General features: G+C 34.8%; 1 protein-coding gene across 7 annotated transcripts; it reads right to left on the reverse strand.

The window, feature by feature from the left end:
* Nucleotides 1-287: 287 nt before the first annotated feature.
* On the reverse strand, nucleotides 288-20,073 carry LOC134844098 (protein SSUH2 homolog). 7 transcript variants are annotated; one of them, XM_063860572.1, is made up of 6 exons: nucleotides 19,956-20,073; nucleotides 19,360-19,428; nucleotides 10,854-10,970; nucleotides 9,472-9,694; nucleotides 6,020-6,268; nucleotides 288-1,235 (listed from the first exon to the last, which is right to left on the reverse strand). In XM_063860572.1, exons 2-6 carry the CDS (start codon nucleotides 19,373-19,375, stop codon nucleotides 839-841), a joined length of 1,002 nt encoding a protein of 333 aa, XP_063716642.1. In that variant the 5' UTR covers nucleotides 19,376-19,428; nucleotides 19,956-20,073; the 3' UTR covers nucleotides 288-838. The 7 variants fall into 7 exon arrangements, with proteins under 7 accessions (XP_063716642.1, XP_063716645.1, XP_063716643.1 ...); XM_063860575.1 differs by having other exon boundaries at nucleotides 19,951-20,055; XM_063860573.1 differs by having other exon boundaries at nucleotides 19,360-19,426; nucleotides 19,919-20,048.
* Between the last annotated feature and the right edge of the window lie 3,779 nt (nucleotides 20,074-23,852).

Raw genomic sequence — 23,852 nt, forward strand, 5'->3', positions numbered from 1 at the left:
TGTCAAGGAAATGGAATGAGAATTGTATGACTAACAGGTGGCGTGGTTTTTTTTAAAAAAATTGAACAAACTAGATCATTGGGTCCGTCGAACGTGGATCTACTGTTACGATTTTCGAAGAGAGCAGCGGAAAATTATTTTGCGAACCCATGATTTGCTGAGAATATGCCTAATTGATGGGTTAACACAAAAACGGAAGTGTTGAAATACCGTTTCCTTATACCAGAAAAAAACGGTGTTGAAAAATTGCGAGCCAGGCTTGCCTTACTTCTTTTTAATTATGCTCGAAAGATAAGAAATTTTAATTTTTAATCACAATTTTGAAGCAAAACAAACTTTTTAACATATAAACATTTTAAACATTTTTCATTGGAAGTATTTGATCATCTCACGGCTTTTTCCCATATTTTCACCGTGTTCAAGGTGTTCAACTAAATATTCCAACAAAGTTTAGTACACTTGATTTTTGAAGTTTGATGATAGAATTTTGTTATGGCATTTTGCTTATGGTATTTTATTTTAAAAAAAAACAGGAGAAGAGCCATCATGACATGTCAATCAAAACATTGAAGTTTTGATAATGGAATTTTATTATGGCGTTTTGTTTATGGTATTTTATTTAAAATAAAGCTGGAAAAGAGCCATCATGACTTGTCAATCAAAACATTGAACTTTTGATGATGGAATTTTACTATGGAGTTTTGTTTATGGTATTTTGTTTTAAAAAAACAGGAAAAGAGCCATCATGACATGTCAATCAAAAGCTATCTGAATTAATCAGATTTATTGGTTTCTGGTTAGTAATTTCGTTAGGTTTACTAGATCGGTTAATAATTTTTCAAAGAATAGAGCAACGACATGCGCAGCAGTTACTCATTTTCGGACAGTGTACTGATTTTTCCAACCCGTAGACCCATGCTTTACACGCTTTCGCGTTGTACTTCAAGTCCACCTCTGTAACAGGAATGGCCACTAATAAAGCCTTCTGCTTCAGAATCCTCGATCTGTAACCCGAATGTCTGGCGTATCGATCGTTCAGAAGTTTTATGATCTTCTGATTGGCCACATCGGACTGATTGGGTATGGGGGCAGGGGTAATGCGGGGCCCTTTCTCTTCTTTATACACCGGGGTCCCATTTGCACGTCGCACTTTTTTGTCTTTCACTTTTACCGGGTTCCCATAAAAGTAGATGTCGTTTTCTTCCCTGAACTCCGCAGCAACCATGTATATGGTTCTAATGAACAAACATTTGATCATTAAGAGTTTGTATGATTCAAAATTACGCAAAATTAGATATTATTCAGTGCATTCGATATTTATCCTTCAAATCAACAATTGTTGTCAACTCGGATTCTAGAGTCTTTTTTTTCCAGACAAACAACTAGTTCAACGAATGCTCCACTTGTATGGATGATAACTTTTATGGTTTATTCACACTGTTTAGAAAACAGGTTTTTTTCGCCCAAAATATACACTTTTCAGATTTATTCAATTCTTCTCAAGTGTTTGTTTTCAGTTTTATCCGGCGATTTTCATGTCTAGCAATATTGAGTTTGAATAGCAGCTTGAATGCGTTTCTGAGAAAATCTTTCATGTTTTCCACCTTCCTGGTTTTGGGTTCAAATTTTGATGGGGTAGTCGTTACCTGACTTTTTGTTCCGACTTTCGCAACGAAAGTAACGGAATATTTGCGCTCTGAGTGGATTTTTTTCGTCAGACAATATTTGATTATTTAACTAGCTATTTTTGACAGAATTTTTTATATCATTCAAAAGGTATTGTTGAAAAAATTTGAAAAGATATTTCACCTGTGATTTTTTTTCGTAACGTTATGGTGGTTTAAAGATTGCCATTTTGGCCAATTTGAGGCAATTCACGCGCAATATATTTCGCGCTATTAACGCGTAAACGGAGATTTAATCAGTCTAGAAATCGTACCAAATTGGTTGAAAGAAGCTTAATTGCCATAAACCATAATTGATTTATTACTAGGAGCGAAACTTATCATTTTGTAATTATATGGCGTGTGGGGGGGGGGTGTGATTTTTACATAACATCTCTTTTTTTTTTTAATTTTCACATTTTATTTTTATTACATTTGATTTTTTCATGCTATTACTTTTTCAAAGACCTTAGAATGCAGTCGGAAAATTCAAGACATTGCCCTGATACGCGCAGTCTTGTATATTTTTAGATTTTAGACTGTTTCCTTTTTAGTCCAGATTAAGACACGAAGATAATTTCAAGATTTTAGCATGTACTTGATCACAAGGTGAAAAGTAAATGTTTCGTTTTGCCCCAAGATATTTTTGATCTTTTTATCCCAAGATCACAAGGTGAAAAAGAAATGTTTCCAAAACCTGTCGATTTGCAAAAAACTAGAAATTGTTTTCTGTTTTGTTACTCATTCTCGAAAAATTTCAACCTTGCCTGTTGTGCTCAGCAGTCAGTTTGAAATCCACTGATGATGTTGCTGCTGCTTTCAAAGTTGATCAAGAGATCTAAGTTTGTTGTCTCTCCAAAAATTGTCTAAAAAGTCTACAAACTTGACCAAAAACGCAAAACTGATGAAATTGGTGAAAATGAACCAACAATGAGTCCAGTTGCTGCGATTAGCACGGAATGTTCCAACCAAATCTCAAAAATCTCCAAAAATGTTTTTTTTTTGCTAGAGTAGTTTTTTTTGTGCGTAGTAATTTAGTGAATCAGGCATAAATGGCAACATTTGTGTTCTAAAAATGACAAACAAAAAATGAAAATAAAATTGAATATTTTCTATTTGTTTGCACAATAGTTTTCCAACTTTTCAAAAACCATTTTTTTTGCTAAGGAAGAACTAAATCAATATCCTAAAACAAATTGTCTTTTTTAAAATCATTTTTTTTCGAACCGGGTTTTCTAGCACTGGGACAACTTTTTGAAAACTTTCTTCTGCTGTTCGAATACGGACTCAAAAAAAAATTAATAACTTTCAATCGACCCATTCCCTTCCGATGATTATTTGTGGCACCTAATTTTGCGTGGATAACAAATGAAGAAACAAAAAAATGCTCCTCAAGAATTGTCTTTAACATGAGAAAACACCATTTGAATTCTCTCCTAATTTACAGCACCAAATGATTCCTTTTCAAAATTGTTTATTCCCGTCGTTAATATTGATCTTTAAAAGTGTTTATACATGATAAAGTTGCCAACCAGTTCATGTTTAATTTTAAAAGGAATGCCAAATACTGCATTAAAGATAGCAAATTCAACAATCATAATAAAATTGGTGAAAGGTTTGTCGAAATAACATCCCCTATTGAGTTGGTATAGATTTTTGGAACGCTTCAACCAACTATACCTTCCATTTGAAGAAAGCGGCGAAAAGTCAAAAGATTTTCTTGCTTAAAATTATATTAATGTAGGCTATTACAATTTCCCGGATCGCAAAAACTGTATGTATCAAAAGTGCCAACCTTGATTTTGAAGGAAAGTGCCAAATAGCTATCAAAACACTTGATGACCAGCAAACCAGAGTTTTTTGACAAAACAAATTTTATTGGCGAATTACAAAGAGCCAAAAGGACAAATTCTGGAGTTTCTGAAGTAATTCTGCCTCTTAAATTTTCAAAAACGTTTGAAAATAAAACTGAATTTTTAAAGTTGATTTGGTCAAAAAAAACACTGCCAAAAATTGCGCTTTTTATTTTTTTTTTGAAAACTCGAGGCCACTACTACTACTTCCAAATGTTTCTCTCTCAAGAAAGATTTAGCTTCCAAATTTTTAGAACAAAAGTATAGCATTAAATACCAACAAAAGGCAAACATAAAATTCAAGAACACTTTCAGCTAAGTATCAGCTTCATTGCGAGACTTGTTTCTGAAGTTTATCAGAACTATCCAAAATTTTGTCAAAAATTATAGAAAACTTAAGAAAATCGAAATAGAAACTCAATTAAAAAGAGCAACTTATCCAAAATGCATTTCTCAAGATTGCCTGAAAATTCAAAACTGCCCACCATTTTGATTAAAAGTATGGTATATTGCATTTTTATTTGCTTACTCTCTCCCTTTCAATTTTGTGCTTTGACTTTTACGGAAACTGTCGGAATATTTGAGCTCGAGGACGTTTTTCTTCAGACAATTTTCGACTTTTTGACTAGCCATTTTGACTAATATCCACACTTGTGCTCAATTAAAAAAAGTTCTTTGATCTGTGATCATGTTTCGATAAGTAATGAGGTCTGAAGTTGGCAATTTGAGATAATTTTTACGTGCTACAGTGCTGATTTAAATTAACCGGACAAAACGCGTTAAACTTGAAATTTAAAACCCGTTTTTCTCGAATTGGGTTGAGTTTAAGTGAAAACTTATGAAGACAAAACTTGCTTAAATTTTTTAGCAAAATTGATATGGTGTAATTTATTTTGCGAAATTCAGGCCCGAAATTTTACCCCAAAAATGAGTCATTTTGGCTTTTTTTAGTTAATAAAAAATTACGCCAAAAATACCCAGCTGATCACAGATATAAATATATCAAAGTGAGTCTCTTATGTAGCCCAACAAACTTTAAGCCTCTTACGTAGCCCAACAAACTTTTTAAAAAAGTTTGCAAACCGTTTAAAAGTTGTTTTTAAATAAAAATTTGGTATTTTATATAGTAAAAACGTCCTTTTTTGTCTATCAAACAAAACTTAATTAACTTATACAATGTTTTGGAGATTATACCTTTCTTAAAGTTTGTTGAGCTACGTAAGAGGCTCACTTTAATATAATCATGTTCGTGATCGACTGGGTTATTTCAGCGTAATTTTTGATAAAATAAGAAAAGCCAAAATGACCCATTTTTGGGGTAAAATTGCGGGTCCGAATTTCGCAAAACAAATTACAACATATTATTTCTGCTAAAAGTTTAAGCAAGTTTTGTCTTCATAAGTTTTCACCTAAACTCAACCCATTTTGAGAAAAACGGGTTTTAAATTTCAAGTTTAACGCGCTTTGTCCGGTTAATTTAAATCAGCACTGTATTTACAAGTTGCTGTTAGAATATGGCGCAAGCGATAAAACAAAATGCCAATTTTAAAACGTTTTCACGCTCGCATAAAAGTTTTACTCTCTATTTGAATTAATTAATTATTCTAGGAAAAATATTGCACTAGTGTTCCATTCAACTTCCTTTTCAAAAAACTAGTGCAATATTTGAAACACTAATGCAATATTTAAATATTGCACTACTGATTCAAATTTTGCACTAGTTTTTCAAATATCGCACGGAAACACACTGAGCACGTGTTTCATCAAATGAGAAATGTACCACCTCTGTACTTGAAATTGCGTGTCAAGTTTTTGATTTTGGTTCTGACCATTGAAAATGGGTAGGAGCTTTGTGTTCGGATGTGTTTTAGTTTTTTTTCTTTCTGTTTTCCACGCAAAATCAGCTACAACAAATAATCATCGGACTGGATTGAGTGATATATCATATTGAAGCGACGATTTGAAAGACAATAAAAATTAAAAAAAAAAAAAATCACCGGTTTGAGAAAAATCGGTTTGAAATTTTTGATTTTTCATCTAATTTGAGCGTGTGAGCAGGCCTAAACTAGCTTATTTATGCTTCATTTAAGCCTTGAAAACTTAAATTAACTCAAATTTAGCTTTTTAGCTTCATTGTAGCAATCAAGAATTTCAAAAATTTGGAGAAAAAATTTCGAAAAGTTAAAAAAAATTTCCCGTTTTGTCCTCGAAAATTGTTTTCCAAGTTGCATTTTTCTTAATGACTGACGAATATGCTTAAGCTTTATCTTTTTGCTCGGATTCTTTTATCATACCACTCCGAAAAAAATGACATTCATTTGAAAAAAAAAAGAAATTTGTAGTAATTTTTTAAGACTGGTCGGAAGTAACCGGCTATCCTTAACTACTTCTTCGAAACTAAAAACTACTTCGAAATTAATTAAAGTGCAGTTCGAGCATACTAGGTTTCGTCGTAAAAGAAGCGGACTTTTTGCTACTTGTAATAGCTATGCAAAGACTTACGTAGTTAATCCGGTTCCATTGCAAGAAGATGCACAGCGTACAGTTCCCCGGCCACACCCCTTGGGACACTTAACGTCACCATCTTTCTCGTTGTAAACAGTTCCTTTGCCGTTACAGTGTTTGCAATCGTGTCTTCCCTTTCCACCACAAGTACTACAATGCTTCGCTTCCCGATACGCTTCGATTTGTCTCTTACCTTTCCAGAACTCTCGGTCTGGGTGGATATCGTATTTCCAAACACCTTCTCGTCTGAAACACAAACCAACAAAAGCTGTAGAGTTCGTTTTTCTCTATCTAATGGCCATCGATATTCACTCAGTACTTTTCCGAGATGTGAGAAGCCTGCTCATGATTTTTAGAATTAAGCAAAGTCTTTAAATTACGGGTAATGGTTTATCCGAGATTTTTTTTTGTATACAGCAAACCAAATTTTTCGGTCTAAATGCCAAGCTACTGAACAAAAAACCGTGGGAAAATCTTAGACTTTTTCTCTGAAACAATCGGCAATCGATGCAACCAGGGGAAGATCTAGGATTTTCTCGAGGGGGGCGGATTTTCTATAAAAAAAAACTTCAACAATTTTCTCGATTTTTTTTTAGGTCGACCAATTTATTTTTTACGCTCTACCAAATCAATATAAAGAGCCTATTTTGCTCTATTTTAACCAAATTTTCTGCACCGCAGGCAAATTTTTGAAAAAAATACCAAAAAAGACTTTTTCTTCACCGCAGGCAAGTTTTTAGACACTTTTTGGAAATTTTTGACCAAAAATTGTGTTTTTTCGGCGCTGGCTCTCCATCAAAATTAGCGCCTTTAGAAAAATTTTAGGGCCAGTAAGCCAAAAATGGATACCTCAAAATAGTACAAAGGGGGGCACTTTGGGTCGGCAGGGGGTCGAATCTCAAGGAGGGGCGTCGAATCTCGAGCAACAGTTGCTTAAAAATCTGATTGGTGTCGGGGCTTTGAGAAACTGCTCTTATTATAATTCACAAAAAAAAACGGGAGGATACAAGTTGCAAAAACTATCGTGGTGTATCACTCTAACTGTTGGCGACTGCTTTCAAATTTCCGAACGTATTTTCAGAGAAACCATATTGCCATACAAACCGTATTTAATGAAAATTGGGGGCAATCTAGCCTTGGTTTTTCCATTAACGAAGATGAATATATGATGGGCTTGCTTATTACTTTTATAAGAAATACCTGACTTCTTTTTCTTGGTGCTAAAAATACAAATAGAAAAGAAATCTAAGGATAGAAATAGTACAAGTAACATGGAAAAATTAGGCAGACAAAGATGAGATCGTATTCCGCTTAACTTTACAAAGGCATTTGTAGAATTAAGCTTTCTTTATAATCTGACTTCAAAACATCAACAAGATTGCTTCAACATGATTCAAAACATCATTCAAAACACAACAAGAATAATCTGACTGCATTTTAGGTCTTTCATTTTTTGGAGTGGTGTTTGTTTCGCTTGAAATTTACACAAACTGCTTAAAATTTACAAATAGATACTTAGAAAATTTCCGCTCACTCGTTGTAAGAATGAAATATATTGCGCGTTATTGGCCAAATTGGGAGTCTTAAAATCCCCAAATTTTTAGGGAAAAAAAATCGCAGATGAAATATCTTCTCGAAGTTGAGCCCAGAACATTAATATTTTCAGATGATATATGAAAAACTGCAAAAATTGTTTGTTAAAAGTCGCAACTAGTCTGGAGAAAAAAAGTCATCCGTATGCAAATATTTCATCACTTTCTTCTTTTCTTCAAGAAACGTAGCAATTATTCTTTTGATTGACAGCAAGTTTTTCTGAATAGCAATAATTAATTGTCTTTAGACTGTCCTACTGATTTTTCATACGCCTGTTTCCATATATACTACTCTAGGGCCATGATCGTTTTTCAAGTCCTTTTTGTTCCGACTTTCGAAGAAAGAGACCGCTCGGGTTGAGTTCCAATTGAAAATTAACGATGGAAAGTTGAAAAACTCAGCTATGGCAATAGACCGTTAAGCGCTGCACATAGCACCCAAGTAGAAAATTTCAGTGCTGAATCAGCACTGATTCAGAGCTGGAAAATCCGAACTTTTGAACGGTGTATTAGCGGTGAATTAGCGATGATTTGTAAGCGAGGAACTACCGATAAGTAGGCGATGAACTACTGACTTAGAATACTGGAATACTGCAGGTCTTTTTTAACTGTAAGTCCGTAAGTCCTAAGTAAATCCTATAAAAACAGAATAGCAAATTACTGTAGATGATTTTCACTTGGAACTCCAACCTGGGAATATTTTTGTACGGCTTCTTTTTTCGTCAGACAAGTTTCGATTTCCTAGCTAGCAAATTTTGACGGAATTTTTTCACATAATTCAAAGGGTATCGTTATCTTGAGCTCCAATTTTAGAAAAATTTTCACATGTGATTTTTTGTTATATAATTGGACTTAAAAAATTGCCATTTTGCCCAATTGTTTTAATTAACTAGCAGTTTTCAGTGCTATTAATGCGTAAGCGAAGAAATATTCCGTCTTAGAAACTGTTCCATATTGAATTGAAGCATGCTTTTTGGTCTAGTTTTTGCGTTGCGCAAAACTTATCTTTTTGTACATAAATCGTTTTACATAGCGCGTGGGGGATGATTTGAAAAATCAAATAGATATATATATATATTTTTTTTGAAAACTTTATCACTTTTTTTAAGGGAAGACTACTCTTGGACCTTAAAAAGCAGTCGTAACATTCGAAATTTTGTCATGAGAGGAACAGTCTTGTTTATCGGGTTATTAGAATTTACCACTGTTACTATTGGAATTCACAAAGCAGCCCCTAAACCTCTAAATGATTTAAAAATCAATATCTATAAGCGATTTAGATTAAAACCTTTGAAGATTGCAAGTGTTATTGCTTTTCACTGCAACAAAATGAAGCGACATGGCTTTTTCAATTTTTGTTCTAACTAGAGCAATTATATTTTATTGTTCCGACTTTTGATACGAAAGTAACGGAATATTTGTGCTCGGGGTGGAGTTTTTTTTCTTCAGTTTGTCCTGAGCTTAAATTTGAAACAATATTTCACCTGTGATCATTTTTCGTAAAGTTATGAGGGTTTAAAGATTACAATTTTGGCTATATTGGGACAATTAACGCGCGATATATTTCGCGCTATTAATAAGTAAGCGGAGATTTAATCCAAATTGGTTGAAAGAAGCTTATGTGCCATAATTGGTTTGTTACAAGGAGCGAAATCTAATCTTTTGTAGTTTAAATGGCGTGTGGGGGGATGATTTTCATGGAAAAACATTCAAATTTTGGATTTTTTTTTTCATTTTTTTTTACGTTTAATTTGTTAATGATATTTATCTTATTACTGCTCCATAAACCTTAAAAAGCAGTCAGAACATTCAGGGCTTCGCCCTGATACGAGCAGTCTTGAATAATTTAAAACTCACTTTCCAACCCAGTTGCCAGAACCCGTTTGGTTGCCAGCTACTGTCTTCGAAGTCTCTCTCCGCTCCTCAACATAGCTGCAGAGGGTGTACAGATACTTGTAGGAGACAGGATATATTTCTCCCACCTCTATGAGAGACCTAACTTCTTTTGGTTTGCAGCAACATGATTGAGAGATGCGATAGTTCACCAGTAACTCTGCAGCTTCCTCTTTGCGAAGCTGATCTACAACAACAAGAGAAGAAAAATAATGAATTTGATCTAAAAATGAACACTGTTGTTTTCAGGTGCATACTAAATTTTTATTCCGACCTTTGAAAAATGAGAGGCATTTTGTATTGATTCTGTTCATTCAAAATCAGGTACTTCAATTAATTTTCGGAATGGGTCGAATGTTATATCTTACTGAATCTTAATAGTTTCGGATAAAAAAATTTTCTAGAAAACATTTTAGTATCGGGGAAAATTGTTTATGAAAATTTTGTGTTTTTCGTTTTGAGCAAAAAAAGAACAAACAGGTCGATTATAGAACTTTGTTTTTTGTATGTTTGGTCATTTTTTGGAACAAAATGACTAAATTGCAAGTTTTATCAAACATGCCCAAATATCAAGCTTTCGTCTAGATCCTTTTATCACCCTGGCTCGAAAAAACTACCCTTTTTCAAGAAAAAATTTTGTTTTATAGCATATGCTTCGAACATAAGGTGTTCATTCCACAGCCAATGGCTGTATTTGTTTTAGTTTGTTAGTTTTATGTTTTCCAGCGAAATCAAGTGCCACAAATATTTATCGGAAGCAGTTGAATCATAAAAGCTCTTCCAGTCGTGATTCAAATGACATGATAACTTTTCCTTCAAATAATCTCAGTGTCGATAAAAATATTTTAGTTAGCAAAAAACAACAATTTTGGTATCTTCGTTTAGCTTTTCCTAAAAAACTTTCATCAAATCAAAAAATTATTCTAAGAAAATTAGAAAAAAAATTAGAAACTTTTCTCTGAACTTTTTTGATATTTTTTTTGTTTGTTATTCATTATCCGAAGACAATTGTTGTCCATTGTGCCTAATTCACTACCGTTATACGCGTTTGTATAGTTTTCTCAACGCACCATAAAAAAGAAAACGACACTGTTTAGTAAAAAAAATTAATAAGTTAATAGTATTAATAATAATAATAATAAAAAATTGTTTTCAGGTTCACAAATTTGCAGATTAGTATAACATATTGGCAAAAACTATATCATCTTATGAAGCCTGAGAGAACGCCTTTAGACCATGTTGTTGGAAGATTCTGTGATACTTGCACAGCAAGCAACCGGCCGGCTATCCTTTTTTGCACTTTTTTAAACTATTTTGCTGCAAAAACCCATAAGACGGTTGACAACCTGCATTTGAAGCTTGTTGCTGTCGAGGGGGAGAAGCGTCATAAGCCGGCAGTTCAGGGGCATAGGCAGGTGGAGGTTCCGGATGAGAGAATCCAGTGTTGTCTGCTGGTTGAATGGCTAAACATGAAATAAGTTAGAAGAGACATGCGAACTTTATAGAGCATGCAATCTTGAAAAAATGCATAATGCTTTGCAGGTTTGCTGAATGGCAAATTGTAGCGTTCTTGTTTGTTTCTGTTCAGTTTTTTGCATCAAGACCCAACGAGACTTAATCAGCGCAGGACGATGAATAATTATTCATCATCGGTTGTGACAGGGGTGAATTAAAGGGGGCCTGAGGGTTTTTTGCCCCCCCTTTCAGGGACTCGAACCCCAGTCAACCCAAAGGCGCTTTTGTATGTTATCACTTTTTTATAGACTATCCTTAAAACTAACACTTTGGCGCCATGCAAAACAAATTTGAGTAGGGCTGTGGGTCCGGAAAAAAACGAGATTTCTGTCAAAAACTTTCAAAACGTGCTTACACTTTTAACAAATTGTCTTCAAGGAAAACATTTTGCATATCAGAGGAAGGACTTGGAAAATCAATTCAGCCGACCCCGAAAAAAGATTAGACAAAATTTTCGGAAAAGCTTGAAAAACCTTTTTGCCCCTAGAAACAATCCTAGATCCACCCCTGCGAAAATTTTTGTCGACCTTTTTTTTAGGTCAACCGAATTGATTTTTCGAGCTCTCCCTAAGCCTGTTTATTAGTCCCTATTTTGGCCAAATTTTCTGCGCCGCAGGCAAAATTTTGAAAAAACAGGCCAAAAAAGGCATTTTTAGGTACTTTTTGGAAAATGTTGACCAAAAAGTTGCGTTTTTTCGGCGCGCGCTCCCCCCTTAAATTTAGTATATATTGGCAATGAAGGCGTCTTTAGAAAAATTTTAGGGTTGGTCGGCCAAAACTGGACTTCTTAAAAGTGCCAAAGGGGGGAACATTTGGGTCGGCACGAAGTCGAATCCCTGAGAGGGGGGGGGAGCCCCTTCCTAAATCCGCCCCTGGTTCTGAATAATCTTCAGGAAACTAGTTTTTACTTTTTAATTAGCCTTCGGTTTGTATATTGATTTTATAATTATAACTCTGTATCAGAATGTCTGGAAGTGTTCTTTAATCGCCAAAGTTTTCAAGTTTTATATATGCTAGAAAAAAATTCGAAAAACGTAATACCAGAAGCGGATTTAGTTAGAGGGGTGTTGAGGCGTTTATAGTTGGGACATGGCGTGTGTATGTCTTTTTATCTTAATGGGGTGTTTAAAAAACGGCATTGCGTCGTAAGAAAAGAGCTTCGCTCAAACAAAATCAACTCAGTAATTCAGTCTGGAATGTGGGAAAATTATACAAACGGCCTATGCTTAGACAGGTAATAGCCTTTCATAGATCCTCTGCAAAGCAATCACATCAATTACCATCCACTGCTATTTAACATTTGTTTCACGCTAGTTTTTGCGAACACTTTCGAAAAAACTCACACTTCGGCAAGACTTTTAGATCCTTCTGGTTTCTACGACAACTGAACAGATTAAGAGAGAGATTGTTGTGATCTTACATCAGGTTTTGCAATTATTGCAAAACATACTTAGTTAATTAACCGGTCACTCATATATGACCTTCATGAGCCATTCTCTCCGGCGGAGAGAATGATCTCTCTTTGTTTTAATGTTTTAACTTATCGACTAATTCATCTTAATTCTTATTCTTTTTATTAGTTTTAACCTAGAATTAGCTACAACAAAGTAATATTTTATCATGGCGCAGTCATCTAACGAATCTAACGTGAGAGGAATACCTCCTTTTTGGCAAAACCATACGGTAGACCCACCCATCCCTTGGGAAGACTGGAGTGATCTGTTTCAATTAGCTATAATTGCTAAGGAAAACATAGATATAGAAAATTTATTCAATCCGTCGGAGAGACATCACCCACTACCTCCAAATTTGGAAAACTCAACGGACGGTGAAACAGATACTCAAAGACGCTCGAGATTGGAGAGAAATTCCCAAGAACAAAGACGATATGACGAAGAAGAAACAGCATCGATAAAAACCGAAACCAAGAAATTCAACGGAATGCGAATAGAAGAAGCAGACAAGAAATTACGTTCGGTTTTATATCTGGCACTGGGAAATGAAGGAAAAAGGATCTTCGGACAAAAATTTACCAAGGTGAAAGTCCTACAAATTTTTTTTAAGGAATTCTGGGAGTTCTTAGCGATCGCTTTCGTAAGAAAAACAAATGTCACTTTTGAACGACATAAACTGTTAAATAGAAAACAACGCGATAGAGAATCCCTCGAACAGTTCTGGGGTGCCTTAGCTGAAATGGCGAAAAAGTGCGAGATAATCGCAGGAGAAGAAGAGTGGATAAGGGATATTTTCATAAATAATATGAAAAACTACGACATCCAAAGGAAATTGTTAACAGAAACCCTCCCTCCACGCGAAGCACTAAATGTAGCACTCATAGACGAAAAAGGAATTTTAAATCACTTGAAGTTAACCAATAATTTTAAATCCAACGGATCATCCGTACACAAACCAAGCAACCACTTTAACGTCAAAAGAGAACCAACCCTTAACATCGAAAGGAGTAACAACTGTATGAAGTGTGGCGGATTATTCTCAAAAGGTCACTTAGCAGTTTGCCCAGCAAAGGACACGACTTGTACTTCATGTAAATTCAAAGGACATTTCACCAGACTTTGTAGATCTCGTCGCAAAAATGTAAACATTGTAAATACCCAAATTGTAGATAATACAGATTTTAATCCGTCGGATATTCAGGATGTAAATACTGACCTCATGGATAGAGAATGTTGTGGCGTCATAAACGCATGGTCAGAATCTGGACAAAGCGAAAACGACGATTATTCTGTACTAAATGTAACTACGATTTTTGATAACGATGGAAAAGAATTGAAGAAACTATTGAACATTGGACTCGGAAAAGAAAACCAAGTAATTTTAAACATTCAAGTGGATTCAGCTAGCCCGGTGAGCTTCCTTAAGAAAAACGTACTTCACGAATTAAAGTTACGAGACCCCTACTTGAAAATTTATCCAGTGGATAAGTCAACTAGAGACCTATACTGTGGATTCACAGATAATGCCATAAACATCACTGGAAAAGTGAAGCTTCCGATATTTTCAAATGGTTGGTCAGACAACGACTGTCAATTCTTTCTAACCGAGGGACACGAGAGAAATATCTTAGGAAACGACAACCTTCCAAAAGTGGGGATAGAAGTTAGGGTTAGGGTTAGGGTTAGGGTTAGGGTTAGAAAGACCGATATAGCAGTGTACGTCAATAAATTCCATCTCTCAAACAAACCAAGATAGGGAAATTTTGAATATAACAAAATCATTCAAAAATTTATTCCTTCGGATTGGAAAAATTAAAAATCAGATGAAAATCACCCATTTCCATGAACCCTTAAAACCAATCCAACTAAAGGGAAGACGAGTCCCCCTTCACTTACTGGACGCGGTAAAGACAGAACTCAATAGACTAAAAGCGGAAGGACATATTAAAAAATTAGAAAACTGCGATGAAGACAGATTCATTAGCCCAATAGTCATCACTTGTAAAAAAGATAAATCCATCAAATTAGCCTTAGATTCCAAGTTCATGAACAAACAGATTTACAAGAACAAATATCAAATGCCAAACATCCACGAACTGGTAGACAATGTCGCGGCACAAATTACTAATGATTCCGTTGGAGAAGTGTGGTTTACTAACTTAGACTTAAAAAACGCGTACAGCCAATTAGCACTAGATAAATTCACTAGTAACCAATGTAACTTCAGTATCGTGGGTGGTGATATTACGGGTACTTACCAATTTTTAACTGGTTTTTACGGCTTAGGGGATATGCCTAACAAATTTCAAAGAGTAATGGACTCTACGTTAGGTTCAATCCCATTTACTAACTGTTACTTGGACGACATTTTAATCTCTTCCAAAGGATCATTCTTAGACCACAAGAATATTGTATTAAAAATTTTATCGACCTCGACGAATACAATTTCGCGGTGAAATGGTCAAAATGTAAATTCTTTCAAAAAGAAATAGAATGGTTGGGATTCAAAATCTCTAAATCAGGTATTACCCCATTATTCGACAAATCGAAAGCCATAAAAGATCTACCTATTCCGAAGAATTTGAAAAAACTACGATCATTTTTTGGTTCTATAAACCAATACATTAAATTCGTCCCAAACGTAGCATCCTTAGGAAGCCCACTCCGACCGCTTCTAAATAAGAAATCAATATTCCAATGGAACGATGACCATACAAAAGCGTTTGAAAAAATTAAAGAAGAAATTGTAAACCTAACAGAGAATACCCATTTTGACGTGAAACGTAAAACTAGAGTAAAAACAGACGCGTCACATAATGGACTCGGAGCTTCGCTTGAACAACTCCATGGGAACGATTGGAAAACAATCACATTTGCTTCACGCTTTTTAAACCCTCACGAGTCTAAATATTCTACGAACGAGCTCGAACTACTAGGGGTTGTATGGGCCGTCGAGCATTCTAAGAATTACCTTTACGGATCAGATTTCGAAGTAATTACTAATCACAAAGCTTTATTATCCGCTTTATCACCAAACCACGGGAATAAAACTTACCACAGTAGACTAACAAGATGGGTAGACAGATTATTACCTTTTAATTTCTCTATCAAACATATCGCAGGAAAAGACATGGGTTTCACTGACCTTATTTCTAGAATTCCATCAGGAAAAGCTCTTCCAATATCACATTACGATGAAGAATTCGTAGTAGCAAACATTAAAAAGATTAATAAATCATTAAATCCGTCGGAGAAAATAAGAACTACATGCTCAGCCATTGGTTTTAATCTGGAAAATTCCGATTACGCTTTATTACGTAATTACCTAATAGCAGCAGTGTTAAAACTCATTAACTCGTCTTTTCCAATTTGCTCATTTAATCACAAAAGAACAGAATTTTGTACTTCAAATTGCATTCCAACGGATTATTCTAATACAAATACATTAATTATTTCCATTTCTAATTCCGCATTTCTTTATTTTTTAATCTCTAATTGTAGTTTAATTAATTCACCTGTACATAAAAAAATTGTAGATACTGTTTATATGAATCATAAGAATATTGTAATTAATCCCACCACTTCCGGTATTTCCGTAGATTTAGACTTTCAACTTTTACCAGACCACGCTAATCTAGCTAAAAAATACCGCGAAAACTTGAAGTTGCCGGATCGACCCTTGGATTTAAATATTTTATTTAACGCCAAGTTAGTAGCTTTCTTGACAGAAGACGATCCCATGTTGAGCCCAATTGTTAAAGCACTTCAAAATAAGGTGGAGAAGATTAATGCAGATTCTCCGTATTTCAAACATTTTACCCGAGACCTGCACGAATCCGACGGATTGCTCTATAGGGACGGTAAACTCGTTATTCCATTTACTTTACGAAGCACGATGATGAAGACCCTCCACGAAACACATCCAGGTCAATTTGGAATGAAATACTTGGCTCAATACATCTGGTGGCCTCATATTAACAGGCAAATCTACTTTCGCGGAATAAATTGCTCAGAATGTACATCGGCGGGTACAAGAATTTGAAAACTGTCATTCCTAAGTCACAAATTAGTGAACTTCCTCCACTATCGGAACCGAACGAAGAACTTAATTTAGATTTCGCGGGTCCTTTGGATTCTTACTGGGGGCCAAAGAAATACATTTTACTTTGTATCGACAGATTTTCTAAATTCCCGTCGGCAAAAATTACATCGTCTACTTCTTCAAAAACAGTTGTAGAATTTTTACAAGACTACATATTCTTACACGGGATACCTTATTCTATAAAGGTAGATCACGCTACTTGCTTTACAAGTCAAGACTTCAAATCATTCTGCGATTCCAACAACATCAAAATAATCTTTTGTACAGTAGGCGACCACCGTTCCAACGGATTAGTTGAAAAATTAGTACACACTGTGAAAATCAAACTACTCGCTATTTCAAAAGAACATCATAAAAGCACACTGCAGAGTGCCGTTTCAAAAATCATCTGGAATCTACGTTCTACCTATCAATCAAAAATTAAATGTTCACCCTTCGAAATCCACTATAACAGAAAACCAAATACTATTTGGAAACAACTAGCCTCTGTTAAACCCTCCTTTGGAATTTTAGACAAAGGGAAATCAATTCTGTCTAAGGAACGAGCTAAGGATTGGAATGCGGACGACAGACTAGAGGATGGCTACAAGGACGACTTGATAGCGAAGAAGAATCAAAACCCGAAAGAAAAAGGATACGACACGGACTATGCTTCATCCTCGAAAATCATCCCAAATAGACTACCAATCAAAAATCCATTCAAAGGTAAAATCCTTCGGAAAACTAACGGTAACATCAACCGAGACTGTTTCTATAAGGAACTAAATAAAAGAATTATAGATTCTTCTACTTCAACAGTAAAATTATCCGACGGAAAAATAATTCGAAAATCCGACATTGCGATTCCTATTTCTACTTCAAATAAAATCAGACCTTTTAAAGGAAACATTTCATTCCCGTATTTTCCTAATCCTAATGTTGAAGTAGGTCAGAAACAGGAAGGCGTAAGACGTAAATCAGGAACGAAAAAGCCAACGAAAAAAAGGACCAGACAAGTGGATACGACCCCTTCTGACAACTTAACTAGGACACGCATATCAGGGTCATCACGCAATACTACAAGAAGTCAAACACGCTACTCAAAGAAGTCATCAACTCCTCCAGGTTACCTTGCTTCGGATGAATCTATGCTAATTCCTTCGGATATTTCGGATACAAGTGAATGGGAATGGATAGCGGGCGGCTTCCCTTGTAGGGATGTAGCCAGAGAGCGTTTTATTTCAGACTCACTTACACCTCACCTCTCAATCGCAAATAATTCTAATCACACCATAACCAATCCTGAAATAAAATCTGAGATTTTAGAAAACGACATTGAACCAAGCAGAGAACAACCTTTGGACCAATCTTACGAGTGCCCAATAAGTATAATACCCGCCAACCGAACACATAGTACTGAGGAGCAGAGAACCATAAACCAGGGAAGGGACAATGACACCATTGAACAACAGGACCTGCAAGACGTGCCTAATCCAATGGATAACGATTCAAATACGGACTTCCCGGTGTACGAGATTATTGACTCAACCGACGAGTGTACTTTACCTGACGAGTGTACTATACCTGCTAACCCTACCAGCATTTCCGGTAAAATTCCTCCTACCATCCGCCGCTCCAGTAGAAATGTTGGTCCACCAAAATTTTATGGTAAACGTTATTTTATTGATGCAGTAGAGAACGTTCAAGAAGCCTCGGGTTCGGCGGCCGATCCTATCGTGATAGAAATTGAAGGACCACACGACACCATCAACAAGACAAATCCGGCGGAGTTAATTGTCTTAGATTCAAATTCAACATCACCTGATCAAACGTCAACTTCATCAACCGACGAATCACTGAGAATGGAAATAGAAAATTTTGGAAATCACTCTCATCTCGATAGCGAACTTTTCAACACAGAACTTGAAAACTTTCTAAAAGAATATAAATCTTTGTAATCACTCAGCTATACTCTAATCTGTTATTTTGGCTTACCAAGAAGCACATATCACCTTATAAACTGGTGCTAATCTTCAAATATTAATTTGTCGATCGGTAAACGTAAGAACTTTATCCTTCGGATAAACTTAATCCAGAAAAAGAAAACATCATCGTGTGCTCTCATAAATCATCCAAATCGACTTCCCTTCAGTTAGTCTATTACAAAGCAAGACCCCACCCATAAAACGTTGGGTAAACTTCACCGCATTTTATTTTGCTTTAACATTGCGGATTGTTGGATTCCGGATAATCTTTCTTGCAGTTATAATAGCTGTATTTAATGCTATAGGGAGCTTTAGTTAGTGTCAATTCCTCATTTTTAAGGCGCTTTAATTTTCTTTCCCTCGTCCTTAAAGGGGGAGAAAGGAGTCAGTCATAGTTAGTTCTAGTTCATTACCTTATTCGCAATTTAAATTTTTTCCTGCTTAGGGGAATGTTGTGATCTTACATCAGGTTTTGCAATTATTGCAAAACATACTTAGTTAATTAACCGGTCACTCATATATGACCTTCATGAGCCATTCTCTCCGGCGGAGAGAATGATCTCTCTTTGTTTTAATGTTTTAACTTATCGACTAATTCATCTTAATTCTTATTCTTTTTATTAGTTTTAACCTAGAATTAGCTACAACAAAGTAATATTTTATCAGAGATCCATGGAACAAAAATGACCTTGAACACGGTTACCTCGCTCTCCAGTCATCAGAGCTACCATGTTCCAATTTTTGAAAAGGTTTCATAAAAAAGCTAAGAAAAAGTGATAAATAATCAAAATAATTATAAATTTTCTTTCTTACTAACCTGTCTTTTTCCCCATGACTGCCCACAAGCTGAATGATAAATTCTAACAAAACAAGTCTCTTCAATGAACTAGAAATTGAAAAACGACCCGGCAGGTAAGCGTTTGGGTTTAAAAGGTTAAAAAAACTGGGTAATGATACTAGGGTTGGATGTACGGGATGCAATCACTTTTGTTTGGCAAACACTAAAACTTTCTAAAAGCGCCAATTGCTACCAAATTTGAAGGAGTGCATGCTAAAAAAATCAAAAGCTATGATCAAAAGCTTTGATCAAAACCTTAAAAAGTCAATTTGTTATTTTATCAGGAACTCGGCTGCGGCGTAGAAAACTTTGGCATTTAGAGTCTTAAGGAGAGCTTAAAAAATAAAAATCGTCCAAAAAAAACTATGCTACAATCATCAGTTTTCCAACCAATTGTATTATGAAATCTGCTTACGAGGATAAATATTTTAAGTTTAGGTTGATCAACTTTGTACCCTCAGAAAATCCCAAAAACCCTCACTAACATCAATTTATACGCCAATTTAGCTGCCGGCTCTTAAGTTTTTTTGTTAAACATAAATTTGAGTTAGAAAAAAGAGAAGAAACAACTTTACAGGCGTCTTTCATAAAATAACTATTTTCATACAAAGAGTAATATATGAATATAAATGATCTAAAGCACAGCTATGCTGACGTCAAAAAACTCTGAATCAAAACTTGAATGTTATCAATGAATTTTAAAACATCATATAATAGAGACGGCCATAACAACAAACTATCAAATGGTGAGTTGCTTCTGACTAGCATTAAAAAACGGTCTAGTTTTGCTGGCTAATGTAATACATAGATCAAAACTCATGTTTACGTTTTTATGTACACATTTAGCTGAATTCAAAAATTATAATTTTTTGAATAACTAGTGTGATGGTAACTTAAGACGCCGTAATTAGGCATCTTTTTGTGAAACAAAACAACAAAGTAATTTGCACTGGTTCTTCATGTGAACATGCATGTAGTCCACGTGAATAAAAGGAACTGCATATAAACCAAAAGAATCAACATAAAAAACAAAAAAAGCACTAAGTCCAAACTAAAGATGTTCGTGGAGCGAAAAAACTGACCCTTACAATTGAATACATTGATCTCGGGTGGACTTTTTTTCTTTTTTGGAGACTTTTCTGGAGACTTTTCAAAATTTTTTGGAGACTTTTCAAAATTTCAAAAACTAAAAAAAAAATAAAAAACTGTCCCGACATTTCGATCTTGGAAAATATCTTAAAAGAACTTTTATTCGTGTTGTACTAGAAATTTAAACAATCTAATGTTCAGAATCGTCTAGCTAACAGAGGCAAAATAGCTCTGCGTTAGTTCGCTGTTTTGCACAGATCCATATGCGTATGTGCTATCCAACAACTTTATGATTAAAACTATTTATTAACAAGGGAAGAGACTGTAGGATCCATGACCCAAATACTTGTTCGGCTGACTGAGAACTCGACTGGGAAGTTGTCCTTGGCAATTGCGTGCAATATAGTCAAGCTTAGTAGTAGAATTTATCTTGGTTATCACTAATAAGTAATATAATTGAAAAACAAACAGATATTCAACACTCAAAAAATGTTAAGGTAAAATTACCCTAAATGAGTTAAGGTAAAAAAAAATTAAGGTAATATTTACCCTAACATTACCTTAACTTTACCTTAAAATATTGTTAGGGTAAAATTTACCTTAACTGAATTAAGGTAATTTACCTTAACTCAACCCAAAAAAAAATTAGAATCTTTGAATATTTAGACCCTCTTCAGCCAAAAATCCTAAATGAAGTGGTACTGGCTTACTAAAGATACTAGAGATGACTTGATGCGGCTATGCATTAAAATAAACACCTTCTACCCTCTTGGCCCAAATGATAACATTTCCCGCCCCTATTATATCCCCAAATTGCCCTATTATAACTCAACATCTAGCGTTGCAATGAAACCGAGTTTTAGTATGTTATAGACCTAGTAGGGGAAGTACAACTCTAGAATCCGAAACCCTTGGACACCTAACTCCGTTGTTACGACCGAGGTGAACAGTCTGTGTTTCGCCTTCTGAAAGTCCTTTTTTGAAACCCAGTGAACACAAGGAACCCGAACTTTGGGACACGGGAGGTAGTGAAAAGAGACATCATCTATTATAAAATGAAGCAAATAAAGCGGTTAGACCGGAAGTTAATAGCGCTTGGGTTGAATTAAGGTAGTGGATTGAATTAGAGTGAAATTAGGCAAGCATTGGATTGAATTTAGCTATGATAGTTAAGCTATTAATCGGAAGTCAACAAGATCAAAGAAAAAGAGTCCTAGTGAGAATTATGATATGAGTAATATGAGTGCGGTTCGGGAATTAAGTCTCCCAAAACATGAAAGGGTATGATAATCACTTAGCTCCCTGAGATGGCCTTTTGATGCCATTGGACTCCAAAAGGTCGAAATAACCTCCACTGATAGCTAGAAAGTCGGGATTGAAATAGAAAAAGCAAAGGATAAAATATAGATAATATTAGAAGCTTAAAGTGTAGTACCTACATCTGAAAAAGACCTCTCGTTGTCCCTGGAGGCACATGGACTTTTCAGATGAAGTTGGACTGGAAAGTTGCACAAATTGCCTGGAGATAGTCATAATAAGCTTGGAATTCATCACTTGTGATGTCAGGGAAAATTTTCTGTTGGGATCTTGCGCAAAGGTACTAAAGAAAATGTCAGGACTTGTAGTGAAAATGATAATTATAACTGAAACTTATGTAGAAATACACCAAAAAACTGCTAATTGTTTGATTGTTTCGTTTGGTAATCTACGACTTTCATAACATGAAACTCTTTGATGTTGTTTGTTTCTTTCAGAATCAATCATTTTTGAAAATTCTTGTGCGAATCTTTTCCGATCTGATTTTATATCTATAGGTAAAAATGAAAACCTTTTTGAGCTGCGCCATCAAGCGTTGTTTGGATTAACGCTGTGCGTCTATGTATCCAATTTTGATGAAGTGGCGTGTTTACTGGTTCAGGTCATATATTTAAAATTAATTTTGCTGTGACTGCATTTAGATAATTTTCTACAGAGTATTCAGGATCTGCGCCTGTAAACACTATTAGTGGCTTATTTGTTGAAATTGACGATCCACCCATTAGGTATGGATTCATAGTCATTTGTAGTGATTGTGCGACATTTGGCTTTTGAGAAAAGTTTGTAGGTTGATTTTTGTTATTTCAAGTTGTTGTAAAAGATATTGCAGTGGAATTTTATTATGCATTTGAGTTGGTTGGTATGATTGTGTATTAACTGTGTTTTTTTGATGAAAGTTTTTGTTGTAGGATGTTGGATTATTTCTAGGTTGTCGTATTTGTTCATTTCGTGTGTATGGTTCGAAATTATCTGGTTGGTCTATACTGTAAGAACGAGGTCTTTGGCTTTAATAAAATCGTTGATGATTTTGATTATAGTATTCTTCACCATCTGATGGAAAATATTTTGTTGTATAATAATGAGACTGATTTCTGGTATGGTATTTATTTGTTTTATTTTTATTTGGTGAAAAAATGGTAATTTTCACTTTGTTCTTGCGAGGATCGTGGTTGATCATGAAAATTTACTGCATTTGAAGTAGTATGTGGTATATTTTGAATTTGTGAATATAAAAAAATTTGAGTATTCGTTTTGTTGTTTTTGGTCCATTTACATAGCTGTAGTTATGTTATGCAAAATTTTTTCTATGTGATGTTTGTTGTTTGTATGATGGTTTTGTTACTGGTCGAAACGTTGGATAATCCATTTGTGATTGTTTTTGTGCAACAGAGGGTTTTACTGTGGATTGTATAATTGTTTGTTGTAACGTTGGGTTTTTTAGTTTTGGAGTTGTAAAATTTGATTGAATAGGTGAAATGCTTTGTTGTGCTTCTGTTATTGTTATTGCTTCAATTATTTCTTCGCTTACAAAATGTGATGGAGTTTGTATATCTTGTTGCGTAAGATTTTTTGTTCCCTTTAAGTTGTCATGATTTATAAAGGTAGAGTTTAAACTATTTTTTCCTGTTCCTTCTAGTTTAAAGGTGTTGCGTCAATCGTAAGGGTGTATACTCTAACATAATCTTTGTGAATAGAGATTGTGCTAATTGCTTGGCTTGATATATCTGTTGGTGTATTATTAAATGATTCATGAGTCCCAAACATAATCTGATTGTTCTGCTAGTACGGTTCCGTCATCTGTATTTTGTGGTCTGAAATTTTTTCTTGCTTGTGCAATAAGATCAAAATTAATTATAAAATGATCAATTATGAACCAAGCTAAGTTTTTTTAAATTAAGTTTTTGTAAATCGCGTTTAAGATTATGTGTTTTGTCATTACTTGTTACATCTTCTCTGATTGCAATCAAAAAATTTAAAAATATGTGTATTTTTTTTCGTACAATTGTATATCGAGATGTTTGAGTTGGTCAATCGCTTTGAGGTTCATTCAATTCTAATTTAGATGT

Source organism: Symsagittifera roscoffensis, chromosome 4 (genome assembly GCF_963678635.1).
Source record: "Symsagittifera roscoffensis chromosome 4, txSymRosc1.1, whole genome shotgun sequence".
NCBI classification, from domain to species: Eukaryota; Metazoa; Xenacoelomorpha; order Acoela; family Convolutidae; genus Symsagittifera; species Symsagittifera roscoffensis.

Coding starts and splice junctions, on each gene's coding strand:
- LOC134844098 (XM_063860572.1), bottom strand. Junction 6,269..9,471: donor TCTGGCAACTGGGTTGGAAA/GTGAGTTTTAAA, acceptor TTTGTGTTTCAG/ACGAGAAGGTGTTTGGAAAT. Junction 1,236..6,019: donor AATGGAACCGGATTAACTAC/GTAAGTCTTTGC, acceptor TTTGTTCATTAG/AACCATATACATGGTTGCTG.